General features: G+C 31.5%; 4 protein-coding genes across 4 annotated transcripts; 2 read left to right on the top strand and 2 right to left on the bottom strand.

Annotated features, from left to right (window-relative positions):
• LOC18599371 (probable WRKY transcription factor 2) lies at positions 1-5,351 on the bottom strand. The gene is made up of 5 exons (XM_018121345.1): positions 4,841-5,351; positions 3,315-3,476; positions 1,350-2,239; positions 1,086-1,244; positions 1-848 (listed from the first exon to the last, which is right to left on the bottom strand). Exons 1-5 carry the CDS (start codon positions 5,153-5,155, stop codon positions 104-106), a joined length of 2,271 nt encoding a protein of 756 aa, XP_017976834.1. The 5' UTR covers positions 5,156-5,351; the 3' UTR covers positions 1-103.
• LOC18599370 (seipin-1) lies at positions 12,754-15,179 on the top strand. The gene is made up of 2 exons (XM_007029313.2): positions 12,754-13,378; positions 14,278-15,179. The coding sequence occupies exons 1-2, from the start codon at positions 12,815-12,817 to the stop codon at positions 14,962-14,964; spliced, it is 1,251 nt and encodes a 416-aa protein (XP_007029375.2). The 5' UTR covers positions 12,754-12,814; the 3' UTR covers positions 14,965-15,179.
• On the bottom strand, positions 15,768-17,789 carry LOC18599369. The gene has a single exon (XM_007029312.2). The coding sequence runs from the start codon at positions 17,787-17,789 to the stop codon at positions 15,768-15,770; it is 2,022 nt and encodes a 673-aa protein (XP_007029374.2).
• LOC18599368 (probable glutathione S-transferase parA) lies at positions 20,240-21,327 on the top strand. Its single transcript, XM_018121346.1, is given in 3 exon segments — positions 20,240-20,486; positions 20,488-20,625; positions 20,837-21,327. Coding segments are annotated over 3 exon segments (657 nt in total). The 5' UTR covers positions 20,240-20,309; the 3' UTR covers positions 21,179-21,327.

Here is a 25,085-nt window from a genome sequence, read left to right as displayed (position 1 = left end):
TAAATAAATATATGTATATATATATGACAATTAAGCAACATAGTAATCGAAAGTCAAGTAGAATCCAACATCTTAAAGACTCTATGAAGCAAATAAATGTGATCTAGGATGGAAAATTTCCGTTGGCCTGCTGAAAGACTGATGATAATGATGATGCACTTGCATGGTCAACAATGGGTAGGCAAGGATTATAAAGGTTGTCATCCTTTACCTCCTGTTTAATCCCAAGGAACCTTGTAGTACTCTCTTTTAACTGTTGCCCTGGAAGGAAAGAGTGTGTTGGACCAGTTGATTTTCCACCGTTATTAATATCAAAACCAGCCAATGATAGATTTGCTGATGTTGGGTGATTCAACGGCAATGACATTGGAAAATTCGGAACTGTTGAGGCTAGTGAACCAGATTGATGAGCTGCAATGCAGTTTGGATTTACTCCAAAAGAGCCATAAGGAATAGTATTCTGTATGGAAGGAAACTTCATTTGGTAAACAGAAGCCAGTGAAGCTGCCCCAAGCTTCATCTCATTGCTGAAATCCCTAAGAAAACTAGGTCTCAGATATTCATTTTTAAATTCAGGCTTTTGATCAAAAGGAGGTACAATATCTTGAATTGGTGTTTCAGGCTTCAGAGCATTGGTATTTCTGGCTAATGCCAGGGCAGCTTGAGTGTTAGGCACGGTTGGTGGTAAATTACAACCACTTGAATTAACATGACTGCTGCTTCTGGCAGCTGGAACTTCATGATTGTGTTTTCCGTCATACGTCGTGAGTACACATTTTAGATTATGGGAGGCTCTTTCCACATGCTTTCTCACAGGACATCCAGGAGTTGTGCATTTGTAATAGCTCCTACAAGACAAAAACAACAAAAATTTTCAATAGGTCTTTATATATGAGAGCACCAAGCTTTTTGGTAAGATTGAGAATAAATAACATGAATTTGACCCTCATAAAACTAACAGAACTGTGCATGCTTGAAGCATAAACGTATAATTTAACCCTCCATCTTTGGATGATTCATTTAGTTTTACACACAAAAGAATTGTGATGGAGCAAGAAAGAGAGACAGCTGACAAGTTTCAGTACCTAGGATTAGGGTTTCCTTTGACAACCTTCTGCCCATACTTCCTCCAACGATAGCCATCATCAAGTATGTCCACATCACTTTCTATTTGTACAACAACTCTTGGTTCACGAAGAGCCCCAGATGTCGCATTCATCTCCGTCAAGCAGCTCTCTGTCTTCCTGCAATAAAAGTGGATAACAAAGCAAAAAATAAATGTTAGTAAAAAGCGAACAGCAGTGGATACACCATCATTGAGTCACATGTATAGCAATATAGAAACTTACCTTCTTTTTGACTCAGACTCATCATCATTAGCTGCATCATCACAGAGTGATATACTTCCCTGGGTAGCCCTATCATCATTATCATCATCATGACTAGCAAGTGTTGATGAAAACTCTGGAGTTTCAGCCAATTCAAATGCACCAAAAGATTTCCCTTGGGCAGTTGACAGTGGATCAGAAAGATCTGTTACAACAGATGTTGAGGATGTTCTTTCCAGACCATCAGCTCTCCAATCAGACCCAAGCTTAATATCCCTGGACCCTGCTTGGGCATTTCTCCAAATTAAACCACCTTCAACTTTGACACAAGTTCCACCACCTTCTGCAATCTCGGACATTTCATCAGATGATAAAGTGGACCCAATGGATGGCCGACGACAAGGCAAAGGCTTTGGGTGATTATGGGCACCCTTGTAGATGATTTCAGTAATTTGGCCATCAAGTGAACGCTCTACCTTCTTCTTCACCTGACAATTTGGATGGGTACATTTATAGTAGCTTCTTGGATATTCACTACCCTTTACCTGTTTCTGTCCATACTTCCTCCAATTATATCCATCTTCTGATGTTCTTGCCATTCCCATTGCAGTGTTTATCCCCTTCTGATCACCTTCAGAAAGATGCGTGTTAACATCTTCTCCAAGAAGAGGTTCTTTCGGCATAGGCATTTCATCACTAGCCAACTCAGAAGGATGGAATCCCAAATTAGCATTATCGTTCACAATGTCATTTAAAACTTTGACATCAGCAACTGATACTGCTGCAGAATTCGTTGAACTAGCTTTTTTTGAGAATTCTGCAGGAAATTCAAAATCCAAAGGTGGTTCCAATTTGGCAAGACATTGACAATGAACCTCAGCACTCTGAACAAGATTAAAAGAGGAAGAAACCTACAAAAAAAAAAAAATTGATCACTAACTGAAATAGTGTTTTATATGAAACACTTAAATATGCATGTGACAGGGGATAGGGACTGCATGTTTGATACTCTGATTCAGAAACTTGTCCAAATGTATAAAACTTGGCCATCGAAAGATACTCTTGAACTATAAATAATCTAATTCTGCTGCTTCCCAGGATGATGCCACTCCCTTTTAAAAATGCCCTTGACGGTATGATAAAACATATAAACCATAATAAAGAACATATGTGAACATAAAGAACATAGTTTTCCTACTTAAGCCTAAAAAAAATGAAAGACAGATTAATCACAACATAAACTCTGATGATAATGCATATCCACAAGCAAACTGAATTCTGACCATTGAGTGATGAACAAAGATGACATTCTGAACTATCTACTTACAGTAGAACAAGGTTAATAGAATTTAGGAATAACTTGGATTCCACTTCAACCAAACTTCTCAAAGAAGGATAGTTTTACCAGCACAATTAGCACTGCATATTCCTACTTTAACACCCTTAGAGCATTGCATCTAAGAAGTTCAGGACTAACCCCCAAAACCCAAATGAACAAAAAGCTGAGAATAATAGGGAAATTTCGTCAACTATAAAAGAGAAGGGATTAATCTCATGGAGGGCTGTAGAAATCTACCCAAAAGCAAATGTCACCAGTTCTATAGTAGAATGAACATAAAAATGTTGTTGTAATATCCTTCCTGATCTCTAAAACAGGCTTGCTTAACTGATTTTGCATCAAAAAATAAAAAATATGCCAAAGGGAACAACAAAAGGGATGGACAAAAGAGGTAATGTGCAATGAAGAATATTATATAGACAAATAGGTCAACTAAGGTTGAAATGAATTTGAGTTACAAATGAAGGCTGAAAAACAAGGCATAGAAGTCATAGTTATACACGCCAAAGTTTAGATAAGTCACTGTGAATACAGTTTGTATATAAACACTTGTGAAGGATTAGGAACATGTCAAGTTTATGAATCTGGCAGCCATCAGCAGGGGTTTAAACTTTATGACAAAGTACTAATAGAATAGAAGAAATCACCTGATCTTCTAAACTAGAAAAGCTTGGCTGAGAATCCAAATTCTGCGGCTTGAATGTGAAGGAAGAGACTATATTGCTGCCTCTGTCCCCATTGCTAGGATTCAGCACTTGACTATCATGATTGAGAAAGGGTACTGGAAATGTTCCAGTGGTGGGAGATACCTGTTCCAGAAAGAGAAGCCATTAGAGAACATGCTAGTGAAAAACTCCAGAGTTATGCATTAAACACGAACTTTGAGATATAAATTCATCTATCAGTTAAAAATGATAAAAAAAAACCTTTTTTATTTCTATATGATATTTTTCTTAAACAGCGTAGATAAACAAATTTAGATAAGACTGTTGACTAAAGGATTTTTCTCTTTTAAATATAATAGACAAAACACAAGGCAAACTAATTTACGATCCAGTTCATAAAGAATCAATACTTATTAAAGCTTACTAGCATGCTTCACTTAATTCAACTGATCTGCAATATTGCCGAACAAAAGAACTCGCTTTAAATGTACTTGAATAAGGCGTTCAGATTTAAGATCCAATATCCGGAATCAAGTAAAAATATAACCAACAGCACCACAAGCTAAGAACCCTTTATTAGCATTCAATTCAGGGGTTTCAATAGATTGTTTATAATCCATAAACTTTTGCGGACCCTACTTTCTAGTTTCCTTCTGCAGCTAACTTGTAACCAGACAACTAAAATAGGCTAGATTTTAAGGCTGCCAATGACAGAATTGAAAATAATTATATGCTGATACAAACTTCAAAAGCTATAAACAAAAATAGTTGTGACTAGACAACTAACATCATATGAATTACCATTACTTTGCATTTATATATTTCAATTAAAAATGTAATAATAAATGCCTGATTCACAAGCACACATACACTACAATTTTCATATCATAAGTACAACATCAAACGTCCATCATCCTTGAATCTAATAAAAATGCCTGTAAGGGAAATAAAACCTACCAAAAAACTTAGTTGGGACTAGACAACCAAGGTTCCGCTCCTTTGTTACTACTTTTTGTTCACTTTCTGCTTCTTACGGATCAATTAAAAAGTGAAAGCAAATAGCATAAAGTAAAATCGCATTTGATTAGAAATAGACAAATTATAAAACACAACACCACTTTTAATATGATTATACTCCATATTTCAGTCAGTACCTTAAAAAAAATACTCTATATTACTATAAATTGTGTGCTCTATTACCGAAATAATTACAATTTTAATTTTTAATTCTTCAAATTTTTTCACATTTGCATCTAAACGAATTTTTTCGCTATTTGCTTCCTAAAGTTTTTTTTAAGAAAAAACAACAACAGCAACCAAACGAAGCTTAAAAGATGACCTTTGCCACTCAAAAAGAAGCATTGAAGATGACTTTGTGACAGTCAAAATAAAATACCTCATTTTCTCCAAAATTGTTTTCAGAGAATGTAAAACTTTAAACATGGAAAAATTATTAATTGAGAAAAAATTATAATACTTAATTAGAAAAAAAAAATATAAACCGGTACCTGAGCGTTGGGCAACATAATAGGAGAATCCAACAAAGCAGTGGGGCTAATCCCAGGAGGAATAGTAAGGTAAGGCGACCGCGCCGATGGGGAGGCCAAGGGGCTAGTGGACGCCCGGAACCTCGCCGTACTTATCCTCTCCGCCTTGAACCCGCACGTTGCAGCCCTCCTCTCCGCAATGCTGCCGCCTCTCTTACCAAAACCGCCGCCGCCTCCGGCTCCTCCGCCGTAATCAGCGGTTTTGGAATCATCATCATCGTCATCAGCCGTAACGGATTCTTGGCGGTTGGTGAAAACGGTTACATTGTGGTCCATGGATAGGGAAGGGAGAGATTAAAGTTATGCAGCTGTGATTTTGGAATCAGGCATTTGGTTTTTAAACTGAAAATTAAAATAAAATAAAAAAGAAAAGGAAATTTCGCTTTGGTTCGTTTCAGCTCCACTGACTGTTGGAGCTGAAATGTTGAGAGAATGTTTTTTCAGAGCTTTTCAAGTTTTGAAAAGAATTTTAGAAGGAAGAGCGACAGCAAGAGATTTAAACATTTTTTGGTCCGGTTTGCCAAGTTACAGCTTGTTTGTTCGGTTGTTGTCTTGTCTTACCATATTTACGAAAAAATTATTATTATATTACCTTAATTACAAAAAATGCTACCATATTTAGAATTTTAAAAAGGGAAATATTTAAAAAGCTTATATATTTTTGTATTTTAAATTTTGAATTTATGATAAATTTTTAATTATCATTTTTCATCTATAGTTTCAGAAGGGAAGAATATGAAAAAAGAAAATTTTTCTTGATTGAATTTCAAAATCTAATTTGATATAATTTTGTTAAGCAATTTGTTATATTCTTTCAATTTCTTTGAATCAAACGAAAGCAAGATAAAAAGGATATATATGTTAGGTAAATGTATCCTCTTTGAAAAAGTTGAATCCAAATCCTTTTTTTATTTTTTATTGAAATGTGTATTGCAATTATTTTATTTTCAATTTACAGGAAAATTATTACTTTTCTGTATATAAATATTTTTGCAAAAAACAATCTATTTAAAATTATGATCATTTTTTAAAAAGTTTTAATTATTGTTCAATCAATCCAGTTTTTTTTTCATTTTGGGTTTCCTTTTTTAAGTTTTAAAATTTTTAATTATGTGTATATATAAAAATTAATGATCAAAATTATAAATATTTTACTAACAGACAAATTTTTGTATTAAAATTTGTTTCAAGTCAAAATGAAGGTAAAGTGTAAACCAAAAAAAAAAAAAAACTTCACGTCCATTAATTGAAACACACATTCTGAATTATCCATCACTAGTTTACAATTATGCTTGCATTAGTGTTTTCATTGTTCTCTTTCATATTGATGTGGAGTAACTGTTTATGCTTTCGTGTTTCTAGCATTAAATATTGACTCAATAGGTAAAAGTATTTTTATTAGTGTCTTTTTATTAGTGTTAATCTTACAAGTTACAAAGTATTTTATTTTAATTTGAAAGATTAAATTAAAACTTTCATTTTTTTAATTTATTGCTTTTCAATCATTTATGGAAATCTTTGGTACCTAAAACTTACTTATAAATAGGGATATGCAAATCTTCACTTAAATCAATTTGATGTTAAAAATAAATAAATAAATAAATTTATTTATTTATTCAAAAATTGAATTCCATTGAATTTTTATAACTTAGTGAATGGATCGAAAACTAAACTATTTGCAGTTGATTTTGAAAAATTGAACTCAAACAAATTTTAACAATATTTTTAAAAAATTTCAAGATAATATATATAAATATAAATTTCAACATTTTCAAACAAATTTAACAATATTTTTAACAAGAATGGATCGAAAACTAAACTATTTGCAGTTGATTTTGAAAAATTGAACTCAAACAAATTTTAACAATTTTTTTAAAAAAAAATTCAANACAAATTCAATAGCAATTTTCACAAATTTATATTTAAGAAATATCATACACATATATAATAATTTAAATTTATATTCATTTAAGTTCGATTTTTCTATCGATTTGATTAAAAAATTTACCCACCAAAATAACCAAACTTTGAAATTAAACTCATCAATAACTGTTGTAATCGAACCGAGTTGACCAAACTCAATTCAATTCGATCGATTTGTTCAATTCAAAATAATTTTGTTCACTTTATCTATATAAATCATGAATCTAATGTGCATGAACAGTGATTACAATTATAGTAAAAATAATAAATAAAATAGTAACTATGAGAAATTAAATTTATTAATAACTTATTTATCTCAAATTTTATAAAAAAAGAAAGAAATTTAAAAATAATCCGTTACTTTTTCATTAAAAAAAAAGAAGAAGCTAGCGTTGGACACTTGTCTCTGGCGCCCTTTTTCTGGCGATGATTGCGTTTGCCATCGAGGAGCGGAGCCCAAACCGGAGGGTAGAGCCATAAAATCTTGAAAGAAATTAGATTTTCGTTCAAGCTTTTTCCGGCTGAAAAGACACCTGGAATGCTACATGAGAAATCTCCACAACAAAAAATTAAAATATAAAAAAAAAGAAAAAAAAATTTCTTCCCCACGGGTTTACAATTTATAGTAGCCTAACTTCCGAATTTAATTGCACGAATCTTGTAACTATATATCCACATGTGTTAAATTCGGTAGGATTTAGCAAATCTGTATCATTCCGAATTTACAAAAGTGATGACGTATACCTTTTAGAATTTTCAGTCTATCCTAAATGTTGAGAACACAATTTAGAGTTTCCCCAGCTTAAAATAAGAAAGATTGAATTCATAAGATTAGAGAATATTACTTTTAATTTTATAATCTATGACCTATTGAGCTTTCATATTTATAGAAAATAGTTTATCTTTTTAATAATATTTAGATGGTTAATTTTGAAAAATCACTTTTAGGGTCTTATACTATAACATTCATCCATATTTTTTTAAAAAAAATTACAATTTAAAAAAATCACTTTTAAGCTTTCTTTTGGATGGTTTTGAAATTTCAATGTGTTATTGCTTTAATTGAATTAAAAATTGAATCTGGAATCAAAGACATGCTCAAATGATGGAAATTTGATATTTGAGCCGTGGACATACTCAAGAAATAAAATTTTGAAAGTCTAGAAAACTCGATTGGATTTTCGTCCTCCTCATCAACTTCTTCTTTTGTTATGTATCTTAAAATTTCTTGGCGAATTTTCAATTTCAATAGAGAGAATCAAGCACTAACTTTGAAGTTTCAACGAGAATAATAAGTCTCTTTTCCCCAAACCTTACCAATCTTGGTTAAAACTTGTGTGGTCTCTTGAGTTGGTTGACTTGATTTGTGTGCCAATTTTGTGATATCCCATCACTTGTATATAGCTCTTATTAGAAATCTGTAAGTATTATGATAAAAACCGTTTGCTTATTACAAGAAAGTTCATCGTGTTCAACCAATGATCTTTCTGTCGACTTTATAAATTCTTTTAATGGAAATTTTAAAAACGTTTTGAGTTTTCTGAGCAAGTGAATGGAAGAAGCAAATTCTTTAAACCTAGAATAATTTCATCTTCCTTAATTGTCAAGGACAATTTCTTTCCCTTTTGCTTTGATGGTTCAACTTCATTAATTTTTTGATCATGTGTATGTTGTACTTCCTTTACATGCTTTCTAATAAAAGCATGCCTTTGTTATAGTAAATGGCTTAAAGTCTACAACAATTGTCTTCACTTGACCACTTCTAGAGTATTATAAGTATTGATGAAGTGCTGAAGAGACAACGCCATTTTGATGCATCCATGGTTGCCCTAACAATATGTTGTTCGTTGTCTTTGCATCAAACATAAGCCAGAGGATTTGAATCCATGCCATCAATGAAAAGTTGGAGCCTAACTTTTCTGAGAGCTTCCTTGATTGAACTCTTGGATTTTTAAGCAACTCTTGGATAGTTCATTCAAAAGAACTTCAAGCTCTTTCATTTTCTTTAAAGGGAGCATATTGACAGTAGATCAATCATTTATCAAGATTCGATTGATTTTTTATTCACAAATATGTCCTACAATAAAAAGAGACCAATAATGGGAAGTAAATCCTAATAGTAAATCTTCACAAAAAAAATTAATTTCTGTAATGCAAAAGAGATTAATTTGAACTTTCATTTGTCTTCACTCTTAACATCTTCATTGACTTAGTAACAAGATGTGGGAACCAAACTTTCATTTTTGAATTGAATTGACTTGAATTCAGTCAAAGTGATTAGTTGTTTAGAGTTTTACACACTAAAATTCTCATACCTAAATTAAATTGCCTTTAACATGAGTTTTTTCTAACTATTTCGGATCTTCTTTACGCTTACTTAGATTTAAGAAGATTCTTCTTTCATCCTTTTTGATAGGTAACTAGGGTTTTTCTTTCACTATCTTGATCCTCAATTGTTAGACCATAAGTATCGCCCCCATTTTCTTGATCATGTTGATGTGGGTTTTGATCATATTACGTGACGTTGTTTCTCCCAATCAAAGCGGTGCTAGTGCTCTACCATTCGAGCTACATCCCATTTAGCATTTGCCTTCAAAACGTATGGTTTGTAGTAATTAATCTTGGCACAGTCAGCAATCAGAGAATGCTTTTGCCTTCCAAACCATGTAACTGGACATTACGACCCATGTTAAACACCAGAAATGTCCAGACAATAGTAAGTTAAGTTAGGCTATTGCTAGACAATTATTTCAAAGTAGAAATAGTATAAAAAATTAGGCGCTCCTCGGACAAGTAATATTTCCATAACAAAAACCATATATAAAGTTCCAAGACAAGGAGACTCTCTCACACTCTAAAAATAGTCTCTAAAGTTGTTGTGAAGGCAATCAAATATCACCCAATCTTCTTTGGCAAGACATTCTGATAAATGTTAGCAATCTTTACAGTCCCCGAAAGATTGCTCAACTCTTCATCGTTCCTCACGGCCACTGCTACATGCAAGAAGCTGCAAACATTAGAGAAAATTTTACCTTTTAACTTTGCCATCATGTGGTCAAATTCCTCCTCCTTGTGTTAATTTACGGTCGGACATTATTAAAGTAGTTAGTTTTTTCATACTATTTCTACTTTGCAATTTTACGAATTATAATTTAACTTCAAAGGAAATCATAATTGCAACAACAAGTTCATATCTATTTTATGATTGAGAACAAACACATTGTAATCATATTATTTAACTTCAAAATTTATTTTATTTAACCAAGTTCACTTAAGAACATGGGTGGAGTGTTCCTAAACGCTAAACCCTAAACCTTAAACTCCAAAAATTTTAAAATTTATATATATTACATATATTTTTTAATGAGCCTCCAAAATAATTTTTAATTAAGTTATTAATACAATATATTATCATTCAAAAATAATAAAATGACCTTATAAATCCATTTAATTTTACGCTAATTCTTAAATTTTTTCTCTTTTTAAGTTTCTTCACACCTTTTTCCATCTCTTTCTTTTTCTCTTTCTCTTCTTTTTTGTCCTTTCATTGTGAAATTACAAAAAAGTAAAGTTTTTTTATCCTTCTTTTTCCATTTATATTATTATTTTTATTATTTGTATTTGTTTATTTTTTTCAATTCTATTTTATTTGATCATATATTTTAAGTTTTTATAGATTTTCTTCTCTAAATTTTTAGGAATCATCAACAATATACTTCTTTTTTCTTTTTTTGTTATATAGTTCTATCTTCTACTTGTCATATTTTTTTTGTTATGTTTTTCCTATAATTTTAGTCTTTAAGCATTAAAAAATTATTATATAATTATCAAATATGCGTTGTAGCATTGCATTATTAATTATTGCTTAAAATTTCATCAATATATCATTTTTTATTAATCTTGATTATATAAGATTTTTTTTACGTACTTTATGTTTTATATTTAGTTGAAAGAAAATTATTTTTGAGTGTTTAGTCTTTAAACAATATTGATTATATAAGAAAAAATTATTAATCTTGTATATTATATTTAATTATTTATATTTAATATATTATTCCTTTTCATCTTTGGCCTCCCAATAAAAGTTGGTTAGCTCCTCTCCTACTTAAAAATGTATTAAGTAGTTGAATCCAAAAAGCAAAAGTAAAGAGACATGAATAATTATATTATTATAGTAAAACTTATATAAATTAATACCCTTAGATCATGAAAATTTATTAATTAATCGAGATATTATTTAATCAATAAATTAATAATTTATACATTAATTAATAAAAAATTAATTTAATGAGATTTTTTTTTCAAAATATTGAACTTAATACATGTATTGTGTATCGTGATTATATGTATATTACCTAATTACCGAATTACAAATTATTATTATTCTATATATTTGTTTAACCAAAATAAGTTTATGAATGTAATTAGTCTTATTAAATATAAGTTATAAATTTATACATTTTTGCAACAAACTAAAATTATATTTGATATATACTTAATTAATATACTTCATGAACATTAAATCAAGCAAAAACATTTATAAAAAGAACATGCAGTGTCGCAAATGGTAAAACTAAACACAATGACTTCTTGATATGTAAAGAAATCAACAATGACAGATGAAATGTGTAAAGTATTACATGAGTATAATATAAAAAATCCAAATTATACCCAAAAGCAATTATAATAGTAGGTGTCACAAAGTTTAACTTACAATCGAGCTAAGCAACAATATTAAATATGATCAAGATGCACTTAAAGCAACAATCACATTGTATAATTTTCTCTTACAATACGAGAACACTACACTAGAGTTTCTTAATAGACTAAGAAAAGTTAGAGATGAAGTCTAATGAGATATCAATTTCAAGAAAAAATAAGTAACATTGAAGTCATGCTTTATAAAAATCTCTTAATTGAGTCATATATATATAAAATTTTGATGTATAAGGAGATTATTAATTTATATGTCAAGTGGAACCTATGAGTTTTTTTTTAAATGTATTATCTTATAAATTTAACAAATTATTAATTTACCATGTTGACCCCTAGTCGAAATCAGTAAAAAATATTACTTAATCGAGGTTATTAATTTATCGAGGTTTTACTGTACATAAAACAAGCTTTAATATAAAAAAATAAGATATAATATTTTTAAAAACTTCATTTATTTTAGACAATTTAAATAAATTTTTATTTTTTATTATATTTTTTTTAATTAGCGGAAGGAGATTCGAACCCTGATATTTAAGTAAAAGTATCATGTACTAATTAATTAGTCAAATACTCAAGTGTTTATTTTTTATTATATTTAATCAAATCTTTGTATTTTTTTTTAAAGACAGGTTTTTATACTTTTATTGTGAATCAAATAAGCTTTTATAATTAGAAGTGGATTAATTCTCATTAGCCAAAACGCCACTTATCGTTTTATATCATGTAGTATTGATATGACATATTGACATATCATACTAAATATTGATATGACATGTTAATATGATATGATGATATATATGATTACATGTTATTTTTTACTTTTCACATCAATATTATATAAATGTAAAATAATAAATGATTTTTTGATTAATTACAGTAATCAATTGTTAGTAATAAAAGCATACTTCATTTAATATAAAAATATATAAACTTATTTAATATAATAAAAAAATAAAAATTTATTTAAATTTTTTAAAATAATTCATAAACTTTAAAAGTATTATATCATAAATTAATATCTCTTTTTTGATCTTTTTGTGCCTAACTCTTTCTATTTTTTTTCAAATTCTTTAACTTTTACGTTTCAATTCCAGAATTTTTCTTCTGACGACGCCAATGACACGGGGAGTAGTAAACTACTGCCAGAATGCATGGTTCACTAACACTTGTCCATATCCCGCGTGCCTTTATCTCCACGTTTCACTTCTTCTTCTCATGCAGAAGCAGCTTCACCCAGCAGTTTAATCATCCCAAAACAAATTTGGTCTCATTTTCTCTTCAATCTCAATATCAGCAATGGAGGAGCAAGAACAAGAAGTAGAAGCCTACAGCGTTATACCAAAACCAGCTGACTGGCTCACCAGCTTAATATCTCTTCAAGCTGATGTCCTCTACAACTGTTTTATCACCCTTGCTTCCCCTTTCTCCACCTTCCTTTCTGTAGCCTCAGAGTCGTACCACCGTGCTGAAGAGACAACGGCAAGCGTCGGAACGGCCGTTCAAAAGGTCCCTTCTGAAATCACTCATGCTAGCATCATCTTGTTGAAGAGAGTTGCGTTGGGACTTCTGGGAGCTGCACAAGTGTGCATGTTGTTGGTTTTGGTGATGGTTTTGGCTGCTTTGGTGGGAATTGGGTTGGTGCAAACTTGGCTGGAAGAGCCTGTTTTTGTTAGAGAGAAATTGTACTTTGATTACACTGAGGTGAATCCTAAGGCAGTGTTGTGTTTTGGTGGTAGTGGGTTTGACTGCAGCAGTCATAGAAAGAGGCAAATGGCTGTTCCTGTTGGTCATACATTTCATGTTTATTTGGTTCTTTTGATGCCTGAATCTGATTTCAATACGCATATTGGGGTGTTTCAGGTATTCCAATTCATATCTACATTCTTTGATTTTTGTTGAATTTATAGATCAATTAAGCACTATATATCTCTAGTTTTGTCCCCACCCACCCCCAACTGACAAATTTTTTAATTCAATTCGAATTTTATATCAACAATGAATGGAAAATGAGGGCACTGGTTTCTACCCCTTCCCACAATTAAAATACAGAAGTTAAGATTTTAGCAACATTTCAAACATTTGCTAATGCTATGTAATTGAACCTCGGACTTCAAAACTTGATTGCCCAAATTTGTGTGAGCATTGGAAACTAAAGATAGAAGCGTCTTAAACTTTGTCTATCATCTATTCTGCACTAATAAATAAAAGGTCTATCCTCCTTGTGCTTGTTATTGATATTGCAAATGTCATCCATTTCAATCCCAAATCTCTGGCTAAAAGATGCAGTGTCAATTACCTTTATTGCTTCGATGGTTATAAAGCTGTAATCAACCATAGTTTCCTACAAAATTAATATGGTTTTCTTGGAGACTATATGAGGGTTACTTATGCCTTTTTTATACATACTCATGAGTGTGTGCTGCCAGTGCAGTGAAGACTTTTAGAAACTTCCATCCCATTTATTCTGTGTTGTAAATGAAAGTATTGGCTTCCACAATACATTTCACTTACATGCTCTCTGTCCTTTCATTTTACTCTCAAAATCGTGTAAGAAGATTGTGCAACTTTTCTTTCTAGCTTTAATTTTTATATATTGAAGTCAGGGATAGTGTGGTATAAACATGGTTTGGTTGAAGTCTAGGGAATTGTCTTGTTTGTATCTAGCGACTACCTGCCCTGTTCTACCGTCTACTGCATGCTCAAATATCTGTAACTATGAGTATGTAAACAGTTGTTTTCTCGCATATTTGTTTTATCAGTTGACTGCAGAACTCTTATCGAGTAATGGAAATGTAATTGCAAAGTCTAGCCAGCCTGTTATGTTGTGGTTCAGAAGCCTACCAGTTCGACTTGCACGAACATTTCTCATGGGTTTACCTCTCTTGCTTGGAATTTCAAGTGAGACACAAAAGATAAAAATTGAGATATTGAGATACAAAGAAGGACATCCAAGAACTGAAGCTGTTAGGGTAATTTTGGCTCCAAGGGCCGGGACTTCATTGCTTCCACAGTTGTATGATGCTCAAATCATTATGAACTCACAGTTACCTTGGAATAAACAATTGCTCCGCAATTGGAAGTGGACGCTGTATGTGTGGACATCTCTCCATGTTTACATAATGTTCCTTGTAATTCTCATTGGCTGCTGTAAACCACTATTCTTTCCAGTGATAACAGCAGGTTTCAGTAACCGAGATGAAGGAGAAGCAGGGGAAGAGGAATCCATAGAACCAGTAATCAGTGGCAGAAATGATCAAAGTGAGGTTTCTGATCTACTAAGTAACTGGTACCATAGCAGACGCAAGCAAAAGGCAACCTTTCTGCACAAGAATTTCTCAGATATTGCTGGCTCATCAGCCTCAAGCATGAGTGTAACTAGGGAAGATACGAGTGGGGTCATTGAAGAGGATGTGGGAGACTCAGAATCAGTATGTTTAGGTGGTTGAGTGAGTTATGCCCCTTAGGAAGGTTCCTGTTTGTATCATACTCTTCACAGCAATAAACCTAAATAGGCTTCATTATGATCCCATCTATGATGCCTCACAACATGCATCTTTACTTGCTTTAGGTTTTACCTTCAAAGAAGAATCCAGACAATCCTAGTTGTTATTTTCACCTCTGTTTGCTTGGTCCTTCTCGGTATGTTTTCTGTTTTCTCCCAAAAAGAAAAAAAAAAGATCAAATAATGTACTCTGCTTCAGATTAAAAAAACTAAAGCTCTTATCACCCTTTTGTTAGAATTCTTCTGTGTTTTTTTGTCATTTTCTCATGGACTACTAATTGTAGCATTGGCGTGATGACACATTTTCTTTTGACCTTCTTAATAAATTTATATCGCATGATAACTAACCTCTAATTAAAATTTTTAATTTAGCTTAATGACCTTACCTCCTTACAATTGGCAGGATTAATTTTCATTTCCCTTCTCTACCTTATGTTAGTCAATATCTTTGCCTACACGCTTAAATTTGATCATCCCCATATTTGAACAATACTCTCTTAGCAACAAGATAAAATAGCCAGAAATTTTAATGATTTTTAGCAGTATTTCACTAAACCTCAAGATTTTCTTCTGTGATCGTAACTGGATTTTGCTGCAGGAAATGATCCCAGTTTTTGCCGCAGTGTTTCTTTTTTAGCCACCTTTATAATCACTCAAACAATAACTAGTATACACGCAAAGGTCAATAGAGAAAAGCCTATGAAAAATAATGATTTACAGTAGCTTCATGACATCATTACAATGATCTTAGAAATGGAGGATTTCTACATGACACCATTCAATGATAAAATTGCACTGAGGCTTAGTACATTCAAGGGCCAGGCCTTTGCATGGGTTACCGCTTCTACTGCACGGAGGGTGGCTCCTTGTCTTATGGACAAAGGCAACACGATGTGGGTGAGCTTCGTAGGGGTATGTTTTTCCTAGCTTGATGTACGGATACTGCCCAGTAGCACATTTAGGATGGGCATAAAAGTTGCATGTTTTGCAGCAGTAGAACCAGTGCTTTGGGTTTCTTTCTTCTTCACAAATGTTGCAGTAGTTTTGATCTGCGCTATCTTGGTAAGTGAGATCAAGAGGGTGTCCGTGGTGCCTATGCCTCACCGTATGTGGTAAAGAAGCACAGTTGAAGTCCAAGGCAAAGCTGCAATCAAAGCATGAGTACAAGTAGTCATTACCGTAACCACAAGCACTGCAATCAATGCATTCGGTTCCTTTACTGAATATAAGGGGATGCTCATGTGCTTCATGTTTAAGGGTGTTTGATGATGAACCGCACCGGACATCGAGGTTGAAATTGCATGGGTCACCATTGTAGGTGAAGCCATGGCAGCTTTGATGACAAGCATCGCAGAAGAACAAGCCTTCAAAATTAGGATGATTAGAAAGAAGGGTCAAGGGATGTGGGTGAAGAGGGTGTTGCTTCCTTTTAGGCAATTGAAGGCAGGTTTTGTGGAGGAACAAGTCGCACTCTAGACAACTGTAGAATGGTTCTAAGATGGGTGTTATGCAACAATCGCAAAGCTTATCATCGTTGACCTTTTCATTGAGGGTTAACTTATGTGGATGGCTAAAATGCTTGACCACCATAGCTACCATATCCCCTTCAAGGTTGATCTCTTTGATGATATCTGTGATTAAGTTAGAGGAATCATCTGATCTGAAGATTATGTTTTCATCTTGACCTTGACTCTTCAGCAAAGTTGCATCCATAGAAACAGAATTTACCGTTGCACAGTTCACATGAGCAACAAAATTGCAGCCAAGGCAACCATAACCACCATAGTTTGAGCTCACTTCATTGTGACAAATACCGCAATGTTGCTTACTGTACTTACTTCCTTGAAGGAAGTAGAATTGTGTGACAGGATGACGGTGGCCTATTATTTTGATGGTGTGCGGTAAAAATCTGCATTCTTCATGGACTATTACTTGGCACACAGTACATAAATATGGGTGATGGTCACCCTTAACGCCACAGGCATCACATATAAATGAGAGTGCCTTCATCAGGTGGATAAACCGGTGTCTATGACTTTCAGGTTCAGTGATGCATAGAGGCAAGAAAGCGCATTCGATGTCAAGATCGAACTTGCAAGAAGGACAATGGTAAACAAATCCTTGACAAGTTTTAAGACAAAAATCGCAAACACAACTCGAATAAGAAGGGGGTAGATTTGTCAAAAGAATAAGAGAGTGTTCACGATGGTAGGGATGATTAATCTCGGGGGCTAACATATAACATTTCCTATGAAGGAAGAACTCACAGTTGGAGCAACTGTAGCTAGGACCTGAAACCATGTCCTTGCATCCAGAGCAACTAACTTCTTTGCCTTGATTAACATGATTCTCAATGAATATCAACTGATGTTTGTGGCTGAAACGCTCAAGCTCTAGGAAATCTCCGGTTACTTGCGGTTGCAGCAAAGCACATGGTATGTCAAGGTCAAACCTGCAAGTAAAACAATGGTAGACAAAGCTATTGCAAGTTTTATCACAAAAATCACAGAGACATTCGGTGTACTGAGTAGGTGGCTTAGACAGAAGAATAAGAGGGTGGTTGCGATGGAAAGGATGATTGATCTTAAAGGGTAGCTTTGCACATATCTCATGAAGGGAAAACTTGCATTTACAACAGTTGTAGCTTGGACCCAACACTGCTTTCTCACACCCTGAACAATTAATATCCTCGCCTTCATTAACTTGCCTTTTCGTGAAGATCAGTGGGTGTATGTGGCTAAAGTGCTGCAGCTTCATCTCCTTCTCCATTTCTTTCTCTCAATGATTAATTAAGTGCAGCAAAGTAATTTTCTTGATGAAAGAAGTGAAGCGAATTGATTAAATTTGTGAAAGGTGAGTAGTCAAACTAAATTGATATATTAATTATTGCTTATGGTTAGTAATTAAATTTGGAGAAGTTGACTAGTTAAAAAGGAAGACTAGTAGCAGTTTGTCTATGCATTTCGTATTGGTTCTTACAATTCCATAGCAATGACTAGGTACATGCTTGCTCGGATTTTTTATTTTGATACATCAGAAGAAATCGAAGAGATTCAGAAAGTTCTTCCATACCAATCATGACTTTTGTTAAATGTTGATTTTGATACCTCCATTGATTAAAACACTGTCCAATTGATATTAATTTAACTATTTTTGGCTGACTTGGTAAGTTACATGACATCTTTTAATACATTAATCTAGAAGAATTTTTTAAATAGCAAAGAATATGATATTTGTGGATGATGTATAAGGTGTATAGTTGGGCAAAATAAATAAATAAATAAATATCTAAAAAATTGACTTGTAACTTGTCATCTCAAATAAAAAATATCAATGTCTTTAGTATTACAAGCTTATCCATTTGTTATCTCGTAGTAGCATTGATTGCAAGGAGATGGCTAGACCTGTTTATGGGTTTGGTCGTCAATTTAAATTTTATTTATGGTTAAAATATTTTAAAAAATTATATTAAAATTTAGTTTTTAAATATATTTTAATATTAAAATTAATTGAAAATAATAATTTAATATTATAAGTAATATCATGGGTTAAACTCGGATTTGAAAAATCTTGCTTAAAGCTCGATCCGAGTCAAGATAAACCCATGAGCCTATCAAGTTGCTAGGCATATGGATAAATCTAGAGGTGAGACGGACTATACATCATTTAAAAAGGAATGTTTTTGTCTAATTATTAGTTATTATTAGATATTATTTTCATTTGGTTATTTTGTATTTGTCATCTTGCTACGATTAAGATTTATTTATAATTAATTCTTTAGTTTCATTATCTTTGAAAATCTTTTTTTTTTTTTAAGATATCTTTGTATCTAGTGGATCCTACCCATTTATACATATATTTCAAATTCAATTTTATGATTATTTTTTCTTTTACATTTTAATATTAGAAAATCGTGGGACATCAATTTTATAAAGTAAAATCTAAATTTTTAATATAAAACATATCAAAATCAAAATTTATTATTTTAAACTCAATGAAAATCAAATAACAGAACAGTGAACAATAAAAATGAGATGAAAGCCACATCAACATTTACCACACTAACACAAAAAACATGTTATTAGTTTGGTCTAGGCCATGTTAGCATGATCAATGTCAAATTATTAATTTCAATAAAAAATTTTAAATTGTGTTAATAATTGGATTGATATTGACATATTAAAAAAATATAAAAATTCAAAATTTAAAAATTATTGTACAAGAATTAAATTTAAATTTTTTTTACAAAGTACATGAGTCTAAATACATAATTTATTCTTGATTTTATGTTTTCTTAATCTTATACAAAGCCTAAAATATTTGATTAGGCTTTACAAGTTGAATTTAAGTGAAGCAAAAATTAGAGTTTGAGTTCCATAAAAAAATTATTTTTATTTATGTTAAATCTTAATACGTAACACAATATTTTTATCTTTTTTTATTATATATAAAACACAAAAAACCTTGCATTCTTAAGAAAATATATGTTTAAATTCCCATACCTTTTACCAACAAATTCAATGGGTTAAAGTGAAGAATATATGCACAAAGGCCTAGGGGGAGACGAAGGATGAGTGGCCTTACAAAATTAGCATCAAATATAAATAGTAGTTTAGAGATGATGTGATATAAGTTGGAAGAAAAACAGCAAACAAGTGTTTATTAGTGTTGATGTACTCTGGTATTTGATTTATTAATTATCTTTCTACTTAAAAAAAGTAAGATTCAAATTCTCTTTCTCTAAATTAAAAAAAAATTATTAATGTTAGTGATCCCTTGAAAGTCATTCCGTACATAGCTCTGATATTGATTCTCAAGGTGATGGATCCGTGTAAAACTAGCTCTTTATCTCCTCTATATTTATTTAATTGTGCCCCTATTTTTCTTATCTTAATTAAGTGCATTGCTACACAAGGAAGCTACGCATTGGGTTTGCCATTTTTCTTGTTGATTCCTCGTAACTTCCCTCTGTTGATTAATTTATGGCATAAGAAATGACACATTGGAAACCTCAGTGTGAAATGGGATTGATACCATTTTGATTAGCTTTTTGCAATTGACCAGTCTGACTCTTCTTTTTTTTTTTTTTCCCGAAAAGTAACTCTGACTCTTCTATATATTTTGAACCAAATCCAGGCTTGAAGAACATAGGTAAGCAATGACATATTGTTGCTATCAACAACTATAAATAGCTAATCCTCATTCACTGAAGTACTAAATCACCTTAATCACTATTTAAACTAGAAAGAAGCTTTCATATTTCTTTCACTCCAAAAACAACATACTGAAATGGAAGGTGAAGTTGTTCTACTCGATTTTTGGCCAAGCTCTTTCGCCATGAGAGTAAAAATTGCCTTGGCCGAGAAGGGGATAAAATATGAGTGCAAGCAAGAGGACTTGTTTAACAAGAGTCCTCTACTTCTAGAAATGAACCCAATTCACAAAAAAATCCCTGTTTTGATCCATAAATGGAAAACCCATTTCTGAGTCTCTCATCATTGTCCAATACATTGATGAAGTTTGGAATCACAAATCGCCTTTGCTTCCTTCTGATCCTTATCAGCGATCACAGGCCTTGTTTTGGGGAGACTATCTTGATAAGAAGGTCAGTGTTATATATTTTCTCTTTAATCTTTATTTTTGTATCAGATATAATCCATATCATGTACAGACATGCATCCAGTAACATGAATCACATCAATCTTTTTTTCTTTTAATTGAGAGAAGGGAGGTTCGAACTCTGCTATCTAAACAAAGAGATCATATATCAATCTTTTTACATATATGCTTGTTGTTTGTGGGTGCAAATGCTGCAGATGTACAGCTGTGGAAAGAGAATATGGGTGGGAAAAGAAGACCAAGAAGAAGCAAAGGAAGAGTTAATGCAAATCTTGAAGACCATGGAAGGAGAGCTTGGAGACAAGCTCTACTTTGGAGGAGACAGCATTGGGTATGTGGACGTTGCACTCGTACCCTTCACCAGCTGGTTTTACACTTACGAGACATGTGGAAATTTCAGCATAGAGGCAGATTGCCCCAAGCTTATTGCGTGGGCCAAAAGGTGCAAAGAAAGTGAGAGCGTGTCTAAGGCACTTCCTGATCCTCTTGAGATTTATGGTTACTTGTTGCAGCTCAAGAAGAGACTTGGATTAAATTAGGAAAAGTTACATTGCTACGTTACAAGATTAAAGCATATCATTGTTCTGTTTCTGTAGCTCTAGAGTCCAGATTATAGTCTTCCTTGTGTGCACTTGTCTCACACGTTCTTATGGTACTTCCAGTAAATGAAATAAAGAAAGTCATTTTTCTATTATTTCTGATATGATGATACTCACGAGAGTAAATAGATATGTTTTTGATTATGTTTCTTAATATTATTTAACATCTTTTCATTAAAAACTCAAATGGAAAAACGTATTTATTTCTGACTTGATTTTATTTTTTGGACTGAGTAATTCTAAGTAAAAAAAAATTCACTGTCATTTTGAGTTTGAATTTTTTTAATTTGAATTATTTTGATTTGACCATCTTAAGTTCAAGTAATTTTGGACTCATGTTAAGCGTTCGAATCATTCGGACTTAAGTCATTTCAAATTTAAGTTATTGGGTTTTAAAATCAAATGTTGTTGAATTTAAATAAATCATTCAAATCGTGTCAAATTTTATCAATCCTAATTAAGTTACATAATAATAGTCACGTTTGTGATAATTTATTATATCCTCAAATTTTGAGCATTTGATAATATAAATAAGAATTTGAGAATATAATGTCTTGAAAAGTAAGTATATTCTCTTTTTTATTTATATTTATTTTATTTGTAATGAAAATATATTTGGATAATAAGATGAAGAGTTTGTTTTAAGTAAATATTTATTATTTAGTTATAAATGTACCAAGATTCTAATGAGAAATTAAAATACATCTGTATGAAGAGAGAGATATAAATATATATATATAAGAGACGTGTATTTTAATAGAATATAAAGTTATTGACAATTGAATAATAAAGTTGGTCACTTTATTATGTTAAAGCTGTAGTGTTCATATTACTTTCAATGAAAAATATGTGATTCACTTCAAGAAAATAATGTGCCTCAAATCATTGAAGTAATTAACTTCGAGTAATGATACTATCAAGTGAACTGGAATTATATGAGACTTAAGTTTAAGTTAGACTGTTCATTAATCTTGATCTCATAGCTATGTCTTTGCTTATGGTAGAACCGTAATCCTAATAGATAGTGGACTAATATTTGATAAATAGTGGACTAATGTTTCATCTCCTTATAATCTTTGATTTATTATGGGCATGATCATCTAAATGTGTTAATCTAAACTTTGTATATTGGGATTATAATTGAAGTGAGTATCTGAGAACATATATCCAAATATTGAGGTTCATAGTATTAACATCACTTTTAGTGATTTTAAGAAGATTAGTGATTTAATTTAAGTCTAGTAGATTGATGAATTAGCTACTCATTACATCTTAATATTCAAAAGATTAGATCTTGAATATTGGATCACCAATTGGATGAAATCTGAAACCAGGCGATAAAAAAGATATAAAAGGTAAAATGGTAAATTTACCTTTTATCATTAAATGGCTATGAGAGTTCATAACATAAGGTTCGCAATTGGACAAACCAATATTAAATTTTACATATTGGATATTTCTCGTAATTGTAGATAACTTAAGAGTGCAATTATAAATTTATGGTGGAGTAATTCTATGATTAATAAACTATAATTATTTTTAATGAAATTAAAGAAATAGTTCTATGTTTATTAGACCTTGAAATATTTATTCAATGTGATTCCGTACTTAGCTTCGTAAAATTTAACTTATTTAAGTTAGAATGCTTGTTTAATTATTTGTACAAATTAATGTTCAAATTTGGTAACTAAGTTTTATCTTAATTAAGACAAGAGTTGTCTTAATTTAGACAAGATGCATATAATGTCTTAATTATAGACATGAGTGTATATGGGTTGATTTAGATAAGAGTTGTCTTAATCATATTAATTTTAGTAAGTCAAAATTATCTTAATATATAAATATTTTTTAAATAAAAAATATTTATTAAGATAATTTTTGACTTATAAATAAAAATAATAATAGAGAAATTTAATTATAAAATATAAGAATTAAAATTGGTAATTTTTATTTATAATTAATTATAATTATGAGATAATTATATTACTCCATGTGTTATTAGGATTTCTTTATTTTATTATTAATTCTTTTTAAAATTAATTAAAATGAATAATAATAAAATAGAATAATTCTAATTTAACATGGACTATCAATTATAATTAAATAAATAAATTATTATTTAATTATAATTATAGGTGGAAAATATTTATTTAATTTTAATTAATTAATTAAAAGCATGTTTAAGATAGAAATATTACTCTTATTTTTATGGGATCAAGAATCACATTATATGTGGGTGCAAATGGGGTTTAGATGGAATTTAAAGAATCGGTAAAATTGACTTTCAAGGTGAACCTTTCAATAGACGTTATTTTTAAGATTTAATTCGCCTCCATCACTCAGTATGCAAAAGGAAAATTATGCGAATAGTCTTAGGGATATAATGAAACCAACGTCTAATTTCGTCTTTATATTTTATGAGAGTAGACCACTAAATACACTCAAGGATTTGCAAAGTTGTTTAGCCTTAAAATCTACCTTCTACAGCAAGTAGATTATAAAGAATTTGGATTCCTTTGATAAATAATGAGAACTCAAGTGCTTATATTAATTTTCAGAACATAACACTTCCATCTCTCTTGGATTTTCAACTATTGTCATATTTGTTTTTGATATGTCAAAATGTTTGGCTACAAGTCCTGTACATAGGCTTACAAGTGTCTCTTCTTTAAAGATACAACTCTTTCATTAAAGCACTTTTTTTATCTTAATTATACCTTTGCATTTTGTAAGATATAATCCTTGGATAAATGTATTATTTTAATAATCATCTTATAAAAAGACAACCATTTATTTCATAAGACATAATCTTTAAGACACCCTACTACAACATTAGACCCACCTAAACCTTTAACATCACAGTTTTCCTTTCCTTTATTGACCTTCCTCTGTTCAACTTGGTTTTCCACCCCTATCTGCTGCTTTCAACACTACAATCCTTAATATCACATCCTTTTTCTCTTCTTGAAAACTTAATCCAAGCTTCTTGCTTTATTCTTAAATTTTCTCCATATCTTTCATTAATACTATGTTCCAAATCCTAATATTAGCATCTAAGACACTACCTCCCTCAAGTTGGTCCTCACCATCGCATTCTAACCTCATCTCCTCCTTGATTTGTTCCTTGATCCCTTTCTTTCTTCTGCTTGAAGACCTACCCTTTGATAATCTAAACCTATTTTTTTTCTGCCCTATTTTCTATCATAGTTTACTAATTCCCTTTCCTGAACTACCTTGTTGTCTTTTACCCTTTAATATTTTCCTTCTTCCTTACACCATCCCTTATACCTTAAACATCTTTTTCTATCAAAACTTCTTCTCCTTTGTGTCCCCTATCAATGCCTTTTCTTGTCACCATTAGCCTACATACCTCGTTGCCAAACTATGAACCTTTCCCTACCTCCATCATACCTATGTCAACTACTTACCCATCCTTTATTTTGAATTCCTCTAATTCCTTTGACACTATGGTCTTGCTTTCCTTTATCTCGAAGCCTTTTTTTTTAAATTGTTCTATCTATTGTTTCTTCATCTCTCTTTTCTCACCGTCACCACTTTTTCAGGCTTGATGCTTCCTTAACAATTTCAAATCCTCTTGGATTACCTCCTTATCTACTGAATAGCATTCTAGAAACCTGCTCAATTTTTCCCCTACCCCCTTGACGGATATGGGAAAAAACTTACCTTTGGCTTCCAATATTGCTCTATTGGGAATCAATAATCTACTCTCAACTTTTACCAACATGTGTGCCTTATCGAATCACTTCCTTCTATGCGTACTCCTATCAACACCCATAAATGTTCCCCAGCACTCAGCAACTACCTTGAACATTTGAACATGCCAAAT

This window comes from Theobroma cacao, chromosome 5 (genome assembly GCF_000208745.1).
Source record: "Theobroma cacao cultivar B97-61/B2 chromosome 5, Criollo_cocoa_genome_V2, whole genome shotgun sequence".
Taxonomy (NCBI): Eukaryota; Viridiplantae; Streptophyta; class Magnoliopsida; order Malvales; family Malvaceae; genus Theobroma; species Theobroma cacao.
Note: the sequence above shows the minus strand (reverse complement) of the source record. Positions and strands in the feature narration are given on the sequence as shown.

Coding starts and splice junctions, on each gene's coding strand:
- LOC18599371 (XM_018121345.1), bottom strand. CDS start 5,155: ATGGACCACAATGTAACCGTTTTCACCAACCGCCAAGAATCCGTTACG. Junction 2,240..3,314: donor TTTCTAGTTTAGAAGATCAG/GTGATTTCTTCT, acceptor TTTTTTTTGTAG/GTTTCTTCCTCTTTTAATCT. Junction 849..1,085: donor AAAGGAAACCCTAATCCTAG/GTACTGAAACTT, acceptor TTTGTCTTGTAG/GAGCTATTACAAATGCACAA.
- LOC18599370 (XM_007029313.2), top strand. CDS start 12,815: ATGGAGGAGCAAGAACAAGAAGTAGAAGCCTACAGCGTTATACCAAAA. Junction 13,379..14,277: donor CGCATATTGGGGTGTTTCAG/GTATTCCAATTC, acceptor TTGTTTTATCAG/TTGACTGCAGAACTCTTATC.
- LOC18599369 (XM_007029312.2), bottom strand. CDS start 17,789: ATGGAGAAGGAGATGAAGCTGCAGCACTTTAGCCACATACACCCACTG.